At 43.5% G+C, this 20,691-nt stretch overlaps 1 protein-coding gene across 1 annotated transcript in view; it reads left to right on the top strand.

Moving 5' to 3' along the window:
* The window catches only part of TENM4 (teneurin transmembrane protein 4), a 248,881-nt gene that overhangs the window by 121,247 nt on the left and 106,943 nt on the right, over positions 1–20,691 (top strand). Inside the window, exons 12-13 of the mRNA XM_078852201.1 lie at positions 524–670; positions 16,101–16,317. Coding sequence (XP_078708327.1) covers positions 524–670; positions 16,101–16,317 — 364 coding nt within the window. The remainder of the gene's footprint in view (positions 1–523; positions 671–16,100; positions 16,318–20,691) is intronic.

Raw genomic sequence — 20,691 nt, 5'->3', positions numbered from 1 at the left:
TCAGGAGACCTAGGTTCTTTCCTTGCTCTGCTGTACCTTCCAGAGCCCACTGCCTCCCAGGCGGTGCTGAGAACTCTAACCTGCCATGGATTTGGGTTACTCCAAGTCCTGCTCTTGCAAAGCAACCCAAAGTGTAGGGTGGATTGCTGCATGCGCTGCTAAAGAATCAGGAAAGCAGACTGCATCCCCACCCCAGAAATCCATCTTTGCAGTAGAGGTGGGGTGCCTATAATATCTATGAATCTAATGTTTATGAATCTATGAGCCGTGAGTTGTAGTCACCAAAGCTGGAAGTACTTGTACAATGAATGTAATGCCCTTCTCTTATTCTACTGTCCCCATTGATTTTGGATGGCAAAAGAGGCAGGAAACCTTATCAATGGGAAAGAAGAGATAAGTAGAAGGCAAAGGAAAAAAGCTGTTTTAAGAGGTTCCCCAGCCCCGTTTCCCAGTCGTCTTTCTATGTCCCTAGTCCTCCTAACAACTTCCAGTGCATTAGAATGTGTGACTGTTTGCCTTGCAGAGGGGTGCCCTGGACTGTGTCATGGCAATGGCAGATGCACTCTGGACATGAATGGCTGGCACTGTGTCTGCCAGCTGGGCTGGAGAGGAGCGGGCTGTGATACTTCCATGGAGACAGCATGCGGCGATGGAAAAGACAACGATGGAGGTAGGACGAGAGTGTATGTGATTTATCAGGCTTCACGGAGCCTTACACTGCTTCTCTTAGCAAGGCCCAGAGCCAGCTGGGAGGACTCTAGGGTGCAAAAGATCCTTGTTCTTGTCAGCTGATGGAGAATGGATAGTGAACTTTGCCAGACTAATTCTGCCATATTTTATATGAATTTAAATTGAATGAATTGGGTGCAAGGGTCTGAGGTTTGTTTATTCTCAGAATAGGCACAGCACAGTCAGTGGCAGTGCAGGCTTCCCTCCACCCCATCTCCACCTTTGTGCCTGAGCCATGACACAGAGCGGTGAGTTTCCCCGTCTGTTTGAAACATGGCCTCTCTCCTGAGACTGCCACCAAGGGTTCTTACTCACCTGGGATGGATGTGAAGAACCAACCTAGAGGCTTAACTAGCTGATCCACATGCCCCCCAAGCCACCCAGTCCCTCTCAGTCCACGTTTTATTGATTCCAGTTCCATACATAATGAGTCAGGCATGAGAATAATAGCTCAGCGTAATGCAAAGTTAATGTTCAGAGTTATCTCATTACAAAGGAAACTCTGGAACAGTGTGAAGGTTTGAATTAGAGGGCTGGAGATGAGATATTAAATTTGAGGCATAAGGGAGACTGCATAATTTGTTTTGTTGTCACTCAGCAAAAAGCTCTGTTAACCACAGTCCGGGCCAGGACCCAGACTGTGAAATGCAGACTGCGTTTTGCACGTGTCTTGTTTTATCGTATTAACAAGAACAGTACAGCTTTTTTTTTTAAAAAGGCCAACCCTGTGATTATCGACTTCACAGGGACCGGGCTTCTGATCGAATATTTAAAATGCCTTTGTACATCTGGCATGGTAAATGGACCAAAGTGTCCCCTTAGAAAGATGGGGGGGAGGGGAGACACAGAGCCCCATACAAAGAGTACAAGCTGTAGAACAAAGGCCGCTTATTCCCTCAGATGAAACCAAATACTACTGTATTAGTTCTTTCTATTTACAGCTGACACAAGGCACCAATAAAGTTAGCCACACCATATGTGTAAAAATATGGTAAATATATCCAAGCATAATCCTAGCTTCTGTGGAAAAAAATTGTCGTTTCTTGGAGAGAGGGCCAAAAAATCTCGGAGGTAATCCAGGCCAGAGCAAATGGAGCCCATAAACATAACATCAAAAAGAGCGTGATCAGACTCTGGCTCTGTGGGAATGTAGTCTGAGATTCCATGGTCTGAGGTGTTCACTTCTTATGTGGTGACTCATTGGGTTATTCATTTCAAAGGAACTGTTGATTACCTTGTCAGCCAACAAGGCAACAGATGTAGCCTGGAGAAGCAAAAGGTGAGTGCTGTGTTTATCCTGTGATAAGTGCCGTCCCTTATCTGCAAAAAGAAAAGGAGGACTTGTGGCACCTTAGAGACTGACCAATTTATTTGAGCATGAGCTTTCGTGAGCTACAGCTCACTTCATCGGATGGGACAGCTGGAGATCACTAGCTTGAAGATACCTCCTGTATACCAAGAGCCCGAGGGAGGGTGGCATAGGCACTACGACATTGGCTCCATGCAGGGGGATCCTCGGGGCTAAATCTGCCAGCTTTCCTGCTGCATTGTTGGGATGGTGCAAAGTAGCCAGAGTGATAGATCTCACCTGTGGTCTTTAAACCTGTTACTTGAAAAATCAGTTTCTACTCTGTACAGCAAGATAACTGGGAAAAGGTGTTCAGTCCCTCACACTAAAGGCTTGTTGCTCTGCAGGCCCTATTAGCAGCAGTGAGACCTACACCACCCCTGCGAGATCTCCCAGGGGAATTGTGTCTCAGGCAGTCACACTGACCCCCAAAAGCACTGAGGGAGCATGGGCCACACTGGCCCCTGCTTCACCCTTTCAGGGAGCACAATGTGCTGGCATGGGGTGCCAGAGCCCTGTCTCCTACAGGAAGGATAGCATTAGTGCTCATAAATGATCTGGAAAAAGGGGTAAAACAGTAAGATGGCAAAATTTGCAGACTGTAAAAAACTACTTGAGATAGTTAAGTCTAAAGCACAAAGCAAACTGCGAAGAGTTACAAAGGGAGCTCACAAAATTCAGTGACTGGGAAACAAAATGGCAGATGAATTCAGTGTTAATAAATGCAAAGTAATGCACATTGGAAAACATAATCCCAACTATACATATAAAATGATGGGGTCTAAATTAGCTGTTATCTCTCAAGAAAGAGATTCTGGAGTCATTGGTGGATAGTTCTCTGAAAACATCCACTCAACGTGCAGCGGCAGTCAAAAAGCGAACAGAATGTTAGGAACCATTAGGACAGGGATGGATAAGACAGACAATATCATAATGCCACTATATGAATCCATGGTACACTCACACCCTGAATACTGCATGCAGATCTGGTTGCCCCATCTCAAAAAAGATATATTAGAATTGGAAAGGGTACAAAGAAGGACAACAAAAATTATTAGGAGTATCAAATAAATTCCATATGAGGAGAGATTAAAAAGACTGGGACTTTTCGGCCTGGAAAAGAGGTGACTAAGGGGGGATAAGATAGAGGTCTATAATAACATGAATGGTGTGGAGAACGCAAATAAGGAGATGTTATTTACTCCTTCACATAACACAAAAACCCGGGTCACCTAATGAAATTAAGAGGCAGCAGGTTTCAAACAAACAAAAGGAAGTATTTTTTCATACAACACACAGTCAACCTGTGGAACTCATTGCCAGGGGATGTTGTAAAGGCCAAAACTATAACAGGGTTCAAAAAGAATTAGATAAGTTTCTGGAGGATAGATCTATCTATGGCTATTAACCATGCTGGTCAGGGATGCAATCCCATGCTCAGGACGTCTCTAGCCTCTAATTGCCAGAAATTGGGAGTAGTTAACAGAGGATGGATCGCTCAATAATTGCCTGTTCTGTTTATTCCCTCTGAAGCACCTGGTATTGGCCACTGTCAGAGGACAGGATACTGGCCTACATGGACCATTGGTCTGACCCAGTATGGCTGTTCTTATGTTCTCTTGGGGTAAATAAAGTGGTTTATTTTCACCTTTCCTCACACGCCAGTACAGGGCTAATTTCAGTCTAGCCTTTAAATATTCATCTGTGCATGTGTCTAAACCAAGAGTCAGTTTGGGCCATATTTTTGAAGGTATTTTGTGCCTAACTCCCATCAAAATCAATGGAAATTAGGCATCTAAATGTTTTGGGTTTTTTTAAATCTGGCCCTTTGTTCCCAGAAGAGCTTCTGTATACAAGTTTCTCATACGAGAATTGTGATTTGCATTGAAACAATTTGGGGCTTTGACTCCTGTTCACAGTAAGTGGCATTTCACTCTGCCCGAGTTCACCATTCAGCTGGTTCTAACGCAATGGTACCGTGCAGAACGCTGCCACTGGAAATTCCTTACTGTAATGGGAGCTGGAGTTAAAAAGAATGTGTTCAGGTCCTGGGGAAGTCAGACTCCATGGGAGACAGGTAACAGAAACTCTTCAATAAAGGGGAAGGCTGTTTGGCCCAAGAGAAGCAGTGACAAGCTATGGCAGGAGTAAGAGATGTGCTCAGTGAAAGAGAATCTTTGTCCCATTTAGAACAATGATATTGCCAGGAAAAATCCCAAGAAAAATGTGTCATTGGGCTGGCCTGGCAGTACTGTTTTAACACGGTGGGTCTAATCCTGCTTTCAGTTACACTAATGTAAAATTTAGACTGGATTGTCATCGCACCGGGTTTTACACCAGAGCTGGTATTTATTCCAGGGTCATTACAGGGAAAACAGCAGAAAGTGATTCACCTTTAACTAGGGTGGCGAGATGTTCCAATTTTATAGAGACAGTCCTGTTTTTTTGGGTCTTTTTCTTATATAGGCTCCTATTACCCCCACCCCCATCCCGATTTTTCACACTTGCTGTCTGGTTACCCTACCTTTAACAATCCAGCACAGTTAAGGTTACAAGGGTTGTGTAGGCTGCACCCAAGGAGTCACAAAATTTATTACAGCAAACTGCAGAAGTTTTCTAAAAATGTGCACAGAGAGGAAGATCCTAGAGTGACTCTCTTGCCATTGTTCTGTGTTACATAACCACTCCATTTCAGGAGTGCTGACGCTGGCAGCTCTGCTTCAGCCCACGTGCAAATAGCCGCATGCTTATAACAGTGCAGACCTGGATAATTGCCCTAAGTAGCCAAGGATAATTGCCCCTTGATAGGACCTGGGAGTAGATTTAAAGGCCCTTGTAAAACCTTGAGCCTTAAGGGAGAATATAGGGACCATTTCCTTCCTGGAAAATAGATTTCCTACCAGAAATCACCTCTGTCAGAGATTGAGTCTGGGGGAATATCCTACCCAACTCACAGACATGCTGCATATGAGCAAACCTGCATCAGCACTCTATTTCGGGGAAGCTTTCCCCCTGTACGAATCACTCTGTATTAACAGCTGGAGCTTTAGAAATGTTTGGCTAGTGGAGCAATTTTATTGTCTTAAGCATCTTCCAGTGCCCTGAGTTCTTAGGAGAACTATCAATATTAAGCTAGATATCTCCTTTTTGCCAAAGTTTATGTCCAATTCACATGTTAACTTAGGGTTGAGGGATTCATCACGGTCCTGAATTTATCTGAGGAAGCTAGGTCAGTACCTGGGAAGGGAGTATTCTAGGGTCTGCAAGTAGAGGTGCTAGTTATTTGGAAAGTGGCTGTCTTTTGAGTCAATATTTAACCAATTTCCCAGTAAGGGACAATTTGATGCAGTTAAGAAGGAGGCAAAATCAAGGTCCTGACCATTTATGGTCATTAAAGATCCCATAATACTTTTGGCAAGGAGCTGTTATTCCCCATTCTCCTTTCCTAATTTCTACTTCAATAATTATATCTTCCTACGGGCATTCCCCTCACAGTTTCAGCTGCATACAGAATTTTTCTTTGTTTTAAAGTATTATGCAGCCTGGCTGTGGGGTGTTAAATAGCTATTTTGTTCTCATCCAAAGAATGGTGGACAAAGTGATTCCAGTGCAGCACACTTAAAATTCAGAAGGGGGACGAAGAACATTCTGTAACTATAACACCTTATTTATAATACTATGTCTCAATCTTCATATGAATGAGAGAGATAAGTGTGTCTGAGCCTCCTGCATAAGTCCCAAGCACACTAGTGTGGGATCTCAATTTAAACAGATCTCCGTAGCGATTATGGTATCTGCAGGATATTTTAAAAATATCCTTCTTCATCTAAAGTAACCCTGGCCCATCCCAGGCTAATTAGCACACACAAGCAGCCTGCCGACCTTCTTTTCTCAAATGCCTTCTCCATGTCAGTGGGGCTGCCATATCAGCATGGTATTTTTCTCTGGAGAAGTGAAAAAGGCACCATATGATTCTCTCTCTTCTGCAGCAATTCCTCTTTCCTCAGTTTATGTCTTATGCATGAGACCCTAGCGCAGTGTAGCCAAGTAAGAATGCAGAGTTCCAAAGTACACAGGACCTCCTCTTTGCCTTTCCAAGTGCAATTCCATACTCAACTAGTTCTTGCCCAAGAGCTCACAGCCTGAAGACACAATCCTGTCTCCCTTTCCTCCAACCCCGTCTAGCAGAATAAGATTCTCTCCTTTTTTAAACTGCGGAGCACCAAACAATTGAGCTGTTGCATTTTGCATTTTCGCCTTTCTCTGAGGCATCTGGAATGAGCCATTGCTGGCACAAGAAACCAGAGTTGGTGCATCAGCACTCTGCCCTCCTCGGGTGTAAATTCTAGGGCCAGGGTCTCAGCAATACACATTGTTGTATTAAGTTCACCACAGTCCACTGACTTCAGAGCTAGGCCAGCTTCCTCCGCTGATCACTCTGTTTGCCACCTTCAGAGGGTGTGGAAGCCCCTTGGCAGACTGAAGAGTATGTAATGATCAGAAGAAGGGAACTGAGGTGCTTTACACTCTTCCTCCAGGAGGAATCTGGCACCTTTTTTCACCATCCTCCCTGTTTTTCTTTGAGGATGAAAGTGTTCTCTTTGGCAAGCTGGTATGAGAACGAAGCATGCTTTTGCAGTATGTAGGGCCAGAAGGGAAAATAATGGCAGGATTGTAAAAGAAAGAGTGTAAAGAAACTGACGGAATCCCAAAACAAATTTGTTGGCTGCGGACAAAGTGATGGGTGCTTTGCAGTGCTTAGTGATTTCAGATTTTTTGTTTCCTGCATGCTGTTTAGAATATTTACTTAATGCATGCAAGGCTTTTATAGCACAAGAATATTGTCTCCTGGACATGGTAGGGGAACTTTCCAATTCCCTGATCGCATAAAAAATGATACAGTAATGTGCTACCTAAATTTACAAAGGCTAAGGGAAATATTAAGATCTGAATGCACCTGGGAAAACAGCCATCATAAATTAACATTTATCGTCACGAACACATCCAATCAGACAACAGGGTCATCTTGGAAGAACCACAAACTTCTAAAGAGAGGAGGAAACGGCAAGCTTTCCCTGAAAAGATCTAACAGCTGTTACACAGTGATTTCTTATAAATTATTGGCTTTTCTTTCTTTGTCTTTGAGGAGGGCTGTTAGTCACCCTTCCCTCCAGTAAGAGACCAGCATCACTAGTTCACATTTTCAGGGAGTTCATTTCTCCTGTGACTCTCTGGTGGGACAGCAGTTGTTGTGCAGCATTTGTGCTAGGCAATCATCTTGCTGAATGTGTGAGTGTGATGTGGAGCCATACATCAGGACACTCAGAAATGGATGTCACTGAGCCATCTCCATAGCCTCTGTGTTGAAGCCAGGGAATTGGTGATCTAGGAGTGACCTTGGTTGTCTCAATTCACATCTGATGGCTGGGCCTTACCAAAATGCCTCTTGCTGGTAGATTCATAGAACAGCACTTGTCTTTGCCTCAGAAAGAAGGCATAATGGCACTGTAGTGGTGCAGAACGAGGCAAAGGAAGGGGTGCACCTTCTCTCGACAATCCTCAGTAGAAGACATGGAGAGATCCCATGTTCACATGACTTCACCACCACCACCACTTCCACCGTAAAGAGGAAATCAGAGGATAAGGATAGCTAGACAGTGTGACTACCATTATTGTCTTCGTATTATAGGCAGTTAAAGAAACCCGAGTAACACATATTTACTGTTAACCCTCCTCCCCCTTCCATCCCACTTCATTGTCTCATACATGTGCTGTGATAAGCAAGAGTGTGAGCTTGTCCTTTTTATAACTTGCCTGTACAGCACCTACCACAGTGGGGCTCTGATCCTCTGAAAGAGGTATGTCTGGAGGGAGTTAACACAGCTTATTATTCTTGCTGTTTCATAGATTCTAGATGCTGATGATGTCCCTAGCCTCTGTTTTCCAGAAGCTGGGAATAGGCAACAGGGCATGGAACACTTGATGATTACTCTGTTCTGTTCATTCCCTCTGGGGCACCTGGCATTGGCCACTGTCAGAAGACAGGATACTGGGCTAGATGGACCTTTGGTCTGACCCAATATGGCCGTTCTTATGTTCTTATGCTATAATACACATAATGATTGATTATTTTTTGAGCCCATACATGTGTACTGGGCATTTCAAAGAAGGAAGTAAAGACATAGTCCTGTTCTCAAAGAGTTTGGACTCTAACTTAGTACATAAACAGACAAAGTAAAAATAGGGCAGATGGGGAGGGAGCGGAAGAACAAAGGTTACAATACTAAGATGAGATGGTTGCTCAGGAAGGAATGGCCCCCTGTCCATCATTCTATTACATTTGTGTTGAGTTTTCCTTTGACTCCTCACCATTTTTGCAAGATCATTCTAGTGTAGGTCCAGATGCTGCAATGTGCACACTGACTAGTGCTTGTAGGTGAAATTCAGCTCTGCACAGTGCTCCAGCACAAAGCTTATTGGCTGCTTAAGTCCCATAGTTGTAAGCTTTGTGCTGGCTCTCTGCAAGGGGTAAATTTCTTTGGCCTGTGCTGTGCCAGAGGTCAGACTACATGATCACAATGGTCCCTTCTGGTCATAAAATCTATGAAGCTATGAAGCAGCAAGAATAATCAGCTGTGTTTACTCTGGCCGCAGATGTGCATCTGTTAAAATCTCCATCTCTTTGCTCTCCACGTAATAAATCTGAAAACATTACAGGGCAAATAATTATCATTGCGACAGATAATATCAAGCTGTCATTCTATGGAATGACGGAAAGACAGGAGTGCCTCTTACTCTTGTACGGGCAAAGGAAATGCTCCTTACTGCATTAGAAAGGCTAACAGATTTTTGTTGCTTCATATGTTACAAAAGGTTTTTCTTAGGCACTGTTCCCATTGAAGGTCTGCGGCAAAATTTCCATTGTCTTCAGTGGGAGCAGGATGGAACCTTGAATTTATCCCGTGTATGCTTCCAATATCAGGGTTCATCAGGAACTTGTACCCTCTTTCAACATGAAAGACTCTGTTTTCATGGTTTCTGGCTAGTATTAGAGGAGTCATGCTCCAGAATATTCAGTCTGTGTAGGTACTGTTCTGTCCTTTCCCGTGGCCCGTATGTTCCATCACAGTATTCCACATGCAGCACCCATCATAGTTTGCTTAAACACATAATAATACCTCTAGCTGAAGGTTATTTGCATTCTGCTTGTTGATGTTAGCATGACAGATTTTTGTTGCAGCATCCATAACTCTGTAGAAATGCTCCATTATTCAATCCTGGCGAGCTAAGACGCTGCCCATTAAATCACCCAACACAATTCTGGGGCCATGAAAAGTCACAGCTAATTTGAAATTTTATTAGCTCTCAGATGATCTTGTTTACTGCAGAAGCAGTCTCTCGAAACCAGCCCTTTACCTCTGTATAAAACTCTGATCCTGGCATTGAATGCTGAAGCGGAGAGTCTTGGAAACGAATCACTAGGCCGCATGAGTCTTGAAAGGGGAAGCAGATCCTGCTGCTCCTGGGAGCACTTTGCAGGCAGCAAACACTGAGGTGACCGAAAGAATTCAAGAAGAGGAGTCCCATTGTTGCTTGAAATGAATTCTCCTGCGATACACTTGTGGGTGTGAATGTGACATGTAGTTTTAGTACTGGGGAAAAAATACCTCACACTTATTTCATCAACATTGAGAAATAAATTGAAAAGTTTGCCTCTCCTTGTAAGCAATAATGCCCACCAGGCAGATCATTTCCTAGAAGCTAATGACTAGCTTTGTGCCTCTGGCTCTTAATCCCATCTCAGCAAAGAGGGCTTTGAGAGAAATTAGAGTACAGACAGGAAGCTCACAGGCGATGCTGTATAGCCACAAAGCTCAACAGCCTAACCCTTCCAGAATGCTTAGAAGGGAAAGGCAGGTCATCAAAATCCAGGATTCTCCCCTGTCAAGTGCTCCATCCAGCTAGCCATCAAGGAGGTCAGTGTCCAGACTTGGAACTCCATGTTGTTATTATAAACCACCCAAAACATTTTTTAAAAGGAAATTACTTGTGGCCTTGTTTCTGTAAGTCTTCGCATGGTGAGCAGTCGGGAAAGCAAGGTGGCTGTGCTCCAGCTAACCTGGAAGCTGTCCCAGGGATGCAAATAAGGCACAGGGTTAGCATAGTCATCCACATTGAACATGGTGACCTAGATCTTCAAAAGTGGCTACTGATTTTGGGCACCTCGATTTATGGGTGCACAGTTTGTGACACCTTAAAGGGGCCTCACTTTTAGAAAGTACACATCACTGAAGCACCCAAAATCACTTGTCATTTTGAGAAATCTTGCTCTGCAGAGTCCATGCCCCTTTTTGTGTGTGCTCCCTCACTCTCACACAGGATAAAGAATCAGTGGGGTGAAATGGAGAAAGGGGTGTATGCGGACACATGGGTTTAAGTTCACCCCAGCATGATGGTGAGGCACCGAGGGGAGCACTCCCTTCTTTGTCACCTGTCTCATTGCTGGACAGGAGTAGCTTGGTGGCCTAATTAATGCAGGGTCCTGTGTATCTTTATTTGTAAGTCCCAGTTCTCCCTTGGATGAAAGTTTGCACTGAATAGCTAAAACCAGCACGGCTGGAAGTTGAAGCTAGACAAACTCAAACTGGAAATAAGGCACACGTCTTTAATCGAGAAGTTGATTGTTATTATTATTATTACTTGTATTGAGGCCCCAGTCATAGTGCTAGGCGCTGCATAAAGACAGAATAAAAAGATGGTCCCTGCCCCCAAAGAGCGTGTGGTCCAAGTAACCATTTGGAACAGCTTCCCAGCGAGGTAGATCCTCCATCATTTGAAGTCTTTAAAACAATCCTGAATGGCTTTCTAAAAGATGTATTGTAGCTCAACCGCAAATTAATTGGGCTTAATGCAGGAATCACTGAGTGAAATTATCTGGCCTGTGTTATTCAGAACAACCGGGCTAGATGATTGTCATGGTCTCTTCTGCCTTAAAGTCTCAGAATAGCGCCAGCTGGATGCTTTGGAGCGGCCTCTTTCCTGGTGCCAGGAAAGCAGAAGTCATGCTGCTGAGCAGACTGTCCCTCTGGCAATCTAGTTCCTCCTTCATGTCCCCCACTAGTTGAAGGGATTCATTGAAAGTAGAGAGTCAGGTGAGGAATCTTGTGGTTACTTTTGAAGGGGATGCACCATGTAGTGGAGGTGGTAGAAAAAGGTTGGTGTCACAGTCTCCACAGGCTACAACTTTAATTACCTGATGGAAACCTTTCGACAACAACACATGCCTCATGGTTTGATTACTGTAATTCCCTCCACATTCAGGATCCAGCAACAAACTCACTCACTGATCTGTGCAACCTGGGCATATTATGGCCACTGTATACCCTGCCCCTATGTCAGTGGATTGACTTTAAATTAGCACCCTTGGCTCATATTTGAGACCTCTTCCTTGAGCCTCCCTCTGATGGATAGTTATGCTCTTATACCATCCACCCTGTTAGGAATTCTGTCATACCTCTCAGGTCAGCGTGCCTTTTCTGCACTAGACTGTAGGGTGCAGTACTCATTTCTGTCTCAGTCCATCATCCCACCTTTAAAAAAACACCTCCTGCCATGGTATGTCTCGAAGGTGTTTTGGAGTAGGACCCATCTGGCCTTGTCAATATCTTCTTCCCCCATTCTCATAGATTCATAGATATTTAGGCCAGAAGGGACCATTATGATCATCTAGTCTGACCTCCTGCACAATGCAGGCCACAGAATTTCACCCACCACTCCTAAAAAAGACCTCACACCTATATCTATGCTATTGAAGTCCTCAAATTGTAGTTTGAAGACCTCAAGGAGCAGAGAATCCTCCAACAAGTGACCCGTGCCCCATGCTACAGAGGAAGGCGAAAAACCTCCAGGGCCTTCCAATCTGCCCTGGAGGAAAATTCCTTCCCGACCCCAAATATGGCGATCAGCTAAACCCTGAGCATATGGGCAAGATTCATCAGCCAGATACTACAGAAAATTCTTTCCCGGGTAACTTGGATCTTACCCCATCTAAAAACCCATCACAGGCCATTGGGCCTATTTACCATGAGTATTTAATTACCAAAACCATGTTATCCCATCATACCATCTCCTCCATAAACTTATCGAGTTTAATCTTAAAGCAAGATAGATCTTTTGCCCCCACTACTTCCCTCGGAAGGCTATTCCAAAACTTCACTCCTCTGATGGTTAGAAACCTTCGTCTAATTTCTAATCTAAATTTCCTAGTGGCCAGTTTATATCCATTTGTTCTTGTGTCCACATTGGTACTGAGTTTAAATAATTCCTCTCCCTCTCTGGTATTTATCCCTCTGATATATTTATAGAGAGCAATCATATCTCCCCTCAACCTTCTTTTAGTTAGGCTAAGCAAGCCAAGCTCCCTGAGTCTCCTTTCATAAGACAAGTTTTCCATTCCTCGGATCATCCTAGTAGCCCTTCTCTGTACCTGTTCCAGTTTGAATTCATCCTTCTTAAACATGGGAGACCAGAACTGCACACAGTATTCCAGGTGAGGTCTCACCAGTGCCTTATATAACGGTACTAAAACCTCCTTATCCCTACTGGAAATACCTCTCCTGATGCATCCCAAGACGACATTAGCTTTTTTCACAGCCATATCACATTGGCAGCTCATAGTCATCCTATGATCAACCAATACTCCAAGGTCCTTTTCCTCCTCCGTTACTTCTAGTTGATGCGTCCCTAGCTTATAACTAAAATTCTTGTTATTAATCCCTAAATGCATGACCTTACACTTCTCACTATTAAATTTCATCCTATTCCTATTACTCCAGTTTACAAGGTCATCCAGATCCTCCTGTAGGGTATCCCTGTCCTTCTCTAAATTAGCAATACCTCCCAGCTTTGTATCATCTGCAAACTTTATTAGCACACTCCCACTTTTTGTGCCCAGGTCAGTAATAAAAAGATTAAATAAGATTGGTCCCAAAACTGATCCTTGAGGAACTCCACTGGTAACCTCCCTCCAACTTGACAGTTCACCTTTCAGTAGGACCCGTTGTAGTCTCCCCTTTAACCAATTCCCTATCCACCTTTCAATTTTCCTATTGATGCCCATCTTATCCAATTTAACTAATAATTCCCCATGTGGCACAGTATCAAACGCCTTACTAAAATCTAAGTAAATTAGATCCACTGCGTTTCCTTTATCTAAAAAGTCTGTTACTCTCTCAAAGAAGGAGATCAGGTTGGTTTGGCATTCTCTTTGCCTCTCTTTTCATACTGGGCCCCTTCACTTGTTTTCATCTCTTTTGGATTATCGGAGCATGGCTTTTATTGCATTTTAATTTGTTTTTATGCATCTGTGTAGCTCCCTGAGCAACTTGCTTTGTGGGGAGGGCTCTTCATAAATGTCACTTTATTCTTACGACTTTGACAAGGAAAGTAAGAGCTCACAGGATGTGAGGAGACACAGCTGTATGCAACATCATTTATTTCTTCTTACCGTTCACTGAAAGACACCACATTGATAACTGATTTTACAGTAAAAAACAAACGAAAAAGATATTTGGATGGGTGGCTGAACATCGTTATCTGTTATCGGGTTTAGTTTAACGCTTGCAGGTCTTTGGGATGTCTCAGACACAAGCAGCCCCTACATTTTCGAAGGTGAAAGAAGTTTAGCACTATAGCTTCCATTAAAGCCAATGAGAGTTGAGTAGCTAAATCTGCGTTCAACTCACAGGGAACTTAAGGGCTATAAGATGTCAATGACAAGGTCCGTTGGTGTAGTTATAGCCAACTTGGAAAACATAGGACTGAAAAGTATTAGGAGAAAGGCTAATCTGGTTCCTGGTAGCCTGGTTCCCAGGATTCCTGCATCTCATGAAGACAGAAATTCCTTGCCATCTTACAATTTCAAATCCCAAACTGCAGCTCTCATGTCTGAAATAAAGACAGGGTAATGAAAAGGTATGGTACAGCAGGTTTGCCAGCCTCTCACTACAGTGTCTGCAGCCTTAGAAAACATTATTAATGTGTGGGAACAAATGACAAGGTGTCATCTCACTTGAAGCTGTATTCTCTACAGTAATGGGGTGGGTTTTAAAAAAAAACCTGCTAGATGTAGATAGGCATATTAGAGTTACACAGTTCTTTATTTTTTAAACTGTGTCTCAGATTCCAACTTAGATTCAACCTTGCAAAATCCTGCTAGCCCAATCATCTGCTTCTTTAGATGGGCAAGTAAAATATAATTAGTACTTTTGTCATTATCATCAGTCATCATGAGACAAGGCAGATGGGCAGATTTTGTGCGTGAGCTGGTGCATTGTCATGGCAATTTGGAAGGAGTTATAGAGAGAGATAGAAGAACCGACAGGAAGAGAGATAATAGATTGGATTTTCAGACGCACTCAGCGGTGTCCTAAATGTGCTCCCATTAACATCAATGGCAATTAGCCAATGCTGACCACTTTTTAAAATCTCTCTCTCTCTGTCTCTCTCACTTACTCACACACACACACAAAATCAGCCAGATTCTGTTCCTAGTTACACCGGTGTGGATTCGGAATAATTGCTTTAAGTCAGGGGGATGTCTCCTGATTTATGTCCGTGCAACTGTTCTCAGACCATGACACCCAGTGTGTAGTAAAGGCAAGCTGATTTGGTTTATTTTGCAATAATTTCTTAGAAATTGAAAATATTCTGTCCTGCCACCTGAGGGACAGTTTTACTGTTCACGCACATTCAGTTTTTGCCTCTGTTCTTAGACTGCAAATAGGATACTAGCTATTGAGGGTGGTTTGTCTGATATGGATCGCTTGTAGGGGTTGGACTGACAGTACCGTACATTTCACATAAGCCTCTGAGCAGCCATCATATGGTAGCAGTTTTCCTTCCCTATCAAACTGCCTTATTTGAACTGATTACTTAGAAGTGAAGGGCTCCATATTCCATTAACCAAGCCCCAAATGTCTAGTCCCTTAATCTGATTTAAGAATCCATCTCAAGTGCATGCTAACTACTTTTATTTTTGAACGTAATGCTTCACCAAACCCCCACAGAGCTATCATGCTTTTTCTTTGCATTTCCTTCCCTGTCGTTGTTTATTACCAAGATGTTTGTGATGAACTGTGGCATCACAGAATGTATTGGGGAAGAGAGGAAGAGTCCTGTGGAAATCGATGCTTCTGTTTACACATATGGTTGCTTGGCAAACAACAATACTTAATTCTAGTAAAATATGCTTAATAGGCTTTCCTTGTGCATGTGACTGCTAGTGCTATTTTTATCGTAAATCGAGTGCTGGTGAAAGGTACAGGACTGACAGCCAGGGAGTGTGAAGCCTTCAGTTGATCTAGAGAATAGGTACAGCACAAGCAGACGCAGAGCACACTTTCCCTCACAGGCCCGCTTTATCCCTTTCCCCACCACTGAATCTTGCAGGGACCGCTCCTTTAAGTGTCAAGCAGTAGCTCAGCTTTCCAGCATGGAGCCTTAGCAGGTGGCTCCACTGACTTCAATGGAGCTATGGTGACTTGCACCAGTTACGGACCTGGGCCTCAGTGCCTACTTAGCCCTGAGTGTCTCTGCTGAGAATGGAACTGACGGCACCAGGTGCGGGGATAGAGTTTAGGGTTTAGGGAACAGGCCTGAGGCACCAAACTCATTTCACATAAGCCAAGAACAGCCGTCAGAGGGTAACAACCTTCACTCACTACCAGCTGAGTCTGAATGTGATGGGGTGACCAAGAGCGAGGTGAAAAATTCTGTATCCTATTATCAATCCCCGGAGATTTTCAGTTCTCCTTCTTTAAAAGAATCTGCTATCTTGAGCTTCATCTTTTCTATTCAAATAGCTTTTAAAACAACAAGCCATACTCTGAGCTGGTGTAAATCTGTGTCACTTCATTGAAATCAGCAGAACTTCACAGAGGTCCACAAGCAGGGGATCTGGCCACTTGGATGTGTCTCATGCGCCTTGTCACTGTGCTCTCAAATCTCCCTTTCCTTTCTGCAGATGGCTTGGTGGACTGTATGGACCCAGATTGCTGCTTGCAGCCTTTGTGCCATGTTAACCCACTGTGCCTGGGCTCACCTGACCCCCTGGATATCATACAGGAGACTCAAACCCCCACATCCCAACAGAACTTGCACTCTTTCTATGATCGAATCAAGTTCCTGATTGGCAAGGACAGCACTCACATCATCGCGGGAGAGAATCCATTTGATGGAGGGTAAGTGTTTGGGGGGATTTTAAACAAGAATTAAAGCTCAAGTCCTATGTTCCCAGTCAGAGGTGGAATGGGGAATTGTGTGCAATGAAATACTAATAAAGAACAGCAGAAAGATGCAGGAGACAAACACTATGTCATTACTAACATCCCACATGCCTGCCTATGGAAAATAGATATCTGAAGAATTTCATAACTAATATAAAGCTGCTGACTGTCCTCCCAGGGGTAAGGCACATACAGATTGAGAAATTAAAGGGACAGAGCCATTTTTCTGCACTATCAAATCCATACCCTCTCTATTCAGCTTTTCATTATACTCTTTCTTGTAATGGTAAGACTCTGTTGGCTCCGCTAATCTTTGTAGAGTAGTGGAATTAATTTACTCTGTTCATTCTATGTCTTTATTAGTTAGCCGTTTTTAGGAAACCTTTTTATCTCCCATCTTACATTTATCCCCAGGGTGTATTCCATGGGTCAGAATCCACTTGTGGATTCTGTGAGACAGCGCACAGTTGGCCTCAGAATTAATTCAGAAGTGTGTTCCCTTTAGACTACATGCCCATGCCCCACCTTGGGTGAAAGTGGTTTTCCCACTCGGAATGTGCTCTCTAGCACCAAGCTTCCTTTGCAGTCACTTAAGCTTCCGCGTGCTCTGCCACAGTGGTGCACAAAGACACTTCTTTCCTGTGCAAATGGCCCAAGTTGCTTTCTTCACAAAGCAGCCAGTGAATGAGTGCCACTAATCCAGTTTGGTCCATGGTTTGACTTCCCTTGTTCAAACGAATATAGTTTTCCAAGAGTGCTCTGCAACAGTGACCTGAAAACGGCAATCCCAAGTTGACAGACTCAGATTCCCTCCCATCTCAGTTACAGAGAGGAGGAGCTGTAACTAGAGTTACAGCCTCATGTTACATCTGACTATTAAAGGCCTCCAAAGAGCTTGAAAAGGTCCTGCAGCATAGAGAAGGCCTGATATTTCTCATGTAAAAAGTAAAGCAGAAAGCAGGTTGAAGTTTTTTAATGCTGAGACATTCATCATCATGAGAAGTAGGGAACAGCAAGAATCTGCAGTTCATGCCCCAAATCAGCAAAGTGAATGCCTAATTTTAAGCACCTGAATAGTTCTGTTGAAGTCCTGGGATGACTTGTGCTTACAGTAAAGCACATGCTTAAGTACCTTGCTGAATTCTTGATAATTCAGTGATCATTCACTATGTGTTGAGTTCTGTCTTTCAGAAGCTTCATGCTGAGCTATGGGAAGGGTTCTAGACATCGCTGATCAAACTTGGCATTGTCAGAATTTAAATTCAATCTGATTAATTATCCCTTATGTTCAGCTTTCCCAGAGAAAGTAGCTGTGCCATGGAAATGCGTTGGAATTGTAAACACCTAACTTGGCATGCTCATAGGGCCAATTCAATACTTGCAATTTCAACAGCCACCATAGGCTCTGTTGAAGCTGATCCAAGGTTATTCCATGGATCAGCTGACAAAAGGATATTGCCCTCGGTACCCCATGCTCACCACCCTCTGTGACTCTCTGCAATGGTCCTGGAAGCTGACCTCAGACATGAGCCTCTTAAAAGTACATCAGTGTCAGTGAGTCGGCTTGATATGCTGATGTCCATGATTTGACTCTCTGCCAAACCCAAGAAGGCTACCTACAGGGCTTTGGATTAAAGCCAAGCAATCATTATGTAGCAAACAATGTTATATTTATCAGTCTTCACAAGACTGTAAATTTTATAGCTGGATACTAAATAGTGCAGACTCTTGCCTAAGTGTTAGTTTAACAGATTCTCGACTGTCAGATACCAGGATTCTTAGTTATTGCAATAAAAAGCATGTACCAGAACATGGAATAAATTTATACTAGAAATTTCATTTTCAAGATGATATTTTTGGGGTAGCATTTCTCAAGCCTGAGCTGTCAATCAGGAGCCTTATTATAGGGGAATCTGAGATCAGATCATGTATAACAACATTTTTAAGGACAGGAAGATTTGTTATATGTAGATCCAACATCGTGTCTCTGTTTAATGAGCTTTCCCAACGACAACTGAAGAACTGTCGGATTCTACCGTCCATATATTACAATGCAATTTGTGTGTGTTCTTTAAGAGCCTACTCTGTTTTCAGTAACAAGCAGATATTCCAGGAATTACTCATGTCGCCCATTCATATAATGGGTGAAGCTGCCCAATAGTGTACTGATATGACGAGAGTGAAATTCACTTCTATGCCCCAGTACAAGATCTATGTTACTGCTTAAGTGCCACTTAATTCCTTAAAAACAGGGCTTAAATGGTTCATAGGCTTTGTGCTGGCTCTCTTCTCTGCTCAGGAGTGGATTTCATCTTGAAGTATTTAAATATCCTACAATTGAAAGATCTGAGCTCAAAAGAGACATCTGCCACCCAAAAGGCTGAGGTTTCATACATGCCTGGCACATAAAGCTCTTCCTTTGCTAGAACAGGGAATGCAAAGATTAAAATTAGTGGGACAGGTTTCATAACTGATTATTTTTCGTTTATAACATTGGAACTGGTAAATTGGCCTTCCTGTTTAATCTACTTTCAGCATGAAGAGCTCTGCAATTACATCAGTTATTTATGACATTTTGCTATTCTTTAAATATCAACAGTGGGTGATTATCAATAAATATGGACTGCAGACATGCCATTTCCAGCTGTGATATCACATCTCACACATTAAACAGCCTTGAGCTTAGCATAGGAGCTCGCTAAGGAAAATCCATGTGCTGCAGAAAGTGATGTTAGTGGCTCAGTAGGTGGGTACTTTTTCCTCTGAGCAAGTGCCAGGCCAGTGCCCCAGCATGGTATCAGGGACACTTGTGAAACTGAGCTGCTGGAGATGCTGTTATTCTGATGAGATGTAAAACTCGGGTCCTGAGCCCTTGTGGTCATTTAGGATCCCATGGCACTTTTCCCAGGAGAGGGGGGATATTCTGGACTAACTGGATACTCGCTATCCTGAAGTTTTGGATGCTGTTGCTGTGTGCTGTTTAAAGCAATCGCTTGTCACCCCAGAGGTGGCAACTCTTGAGCACTGCACTATCAGTAATTCCTACCCAGAGAAAATGTGTGTGGTCAGTAAAGTGTTCTGGGATCCACTCCACAGGGCTGATAGAGGGACACGCATGTGCACACCATTTATCATTAACATTCAGAAAACAGAACACAGATTCTTGTTGTTGAATCTTCCCTGCGGCTTGTGTCCAGTGTGAGATTGGCAGATAATAATCTTGCTGCTATCCATGAGACTGCTTGCAGAGGAAAGTAATGCTTAGCGTGAGCCAGGGTGGTAGCATTTGTTCCTAAGCGGTGACATATGTAGCCATTTCCTTTTTCCCTTTCACGGCCATACCCTGCCCGCACAATGGGGATGGGTGGGGAGAGGGTGCAGCGAGTCTGTCTGCTGCACTGGAGGTGATCAGAATTCTGGCCCCTGTTTTACCTTCTGCACTATCCAGGTAACTCCCATTTCAGTGTAGGAGGTACTCGGATCCTGCATGGGGGAGGTTAGCACCCCTGGAGTGCAGAGCAGGGGGAATTGGCAGCAGTGGGCATCCCAACAGGAGCAGGGTGGGGAGTGGGTCAAAGCTGAGGGTGGGGGTGTCCTCAGCGGCCTTTAAAAGTATGCTGCAGTTGCTGTTTCTGTGTGCACTCCATGCCTTCAGTGCCCAGGAGAAGGCATTCTGCCCGCCTGCTTTTGCCCTCCATGGGGAGAATGCCTCCAGCCCCTGTGGCTAGTGTGATGCCCCTCTGTGGCCCTCCCACTAACGCGGCAGCAGCTTCTAAAGCCACAATCTAGCCCTCACTGTCTATTTATTGCTTGAGTTTGTATGTAATGCTGTTGTTGGAAGGGAGGTGTTTATTATCCCTGGTGGAACCGTATCAGCACAGTACGTTTGCATTTCCTACATGGCCTGTGCAGAAGTGGCAGCAGAATGAAATATATGACAGAATATCTATACAATACATCCCCTGGGCTTTAAAGACTTGGCTTAGCTAGAACAGCAGTGCAGATCATCTAATGGAGTACAAATAAATGAATATCTCATGACCGCTAGCCTTTGAGTGAATTTATTATTGAATTACACTCTAGCTTTTTAAGAACAAGCTGAGCTGACAAGCCACCTCATCACCGCAAAAGGGGGAGAGAAAAAAGGACAGTGATAAATTACCTTGATGGATAAAGGTAAAGACCGTGTCTCCTCCAAAATACCAGCAATTATATAGTGTTCATGTCTGGGTTAAAAAAAAACAAAAAAACCACTGCCTATATTGAAATGAATGTTTATGATGATAAAGCAAGTAGCTAAATTAAATTCGGAATGCACAGAATGTCTTT

The sequence above is a fragment of the Lepidochelys kempii genome, chromosome 1 (genome assembly GCF_965140285.1).
Source record: "Lepidochelys kempii isolate rLepKem1 chromosome 1, rLepKem1.hap1, whole genome shotgun sequence".
Classification (NCBI taxonomy): domain Eukaryota; kingdom Metazoa; phylum Chordata; order Testudines; family Cheloniidae; genus Lepidochelys; species Lepidochelys kempii.
Note: the sequence above shows the minus strand (reverse complement) of the source record. Positions and strands in the feature narration are given on the sequence as shown.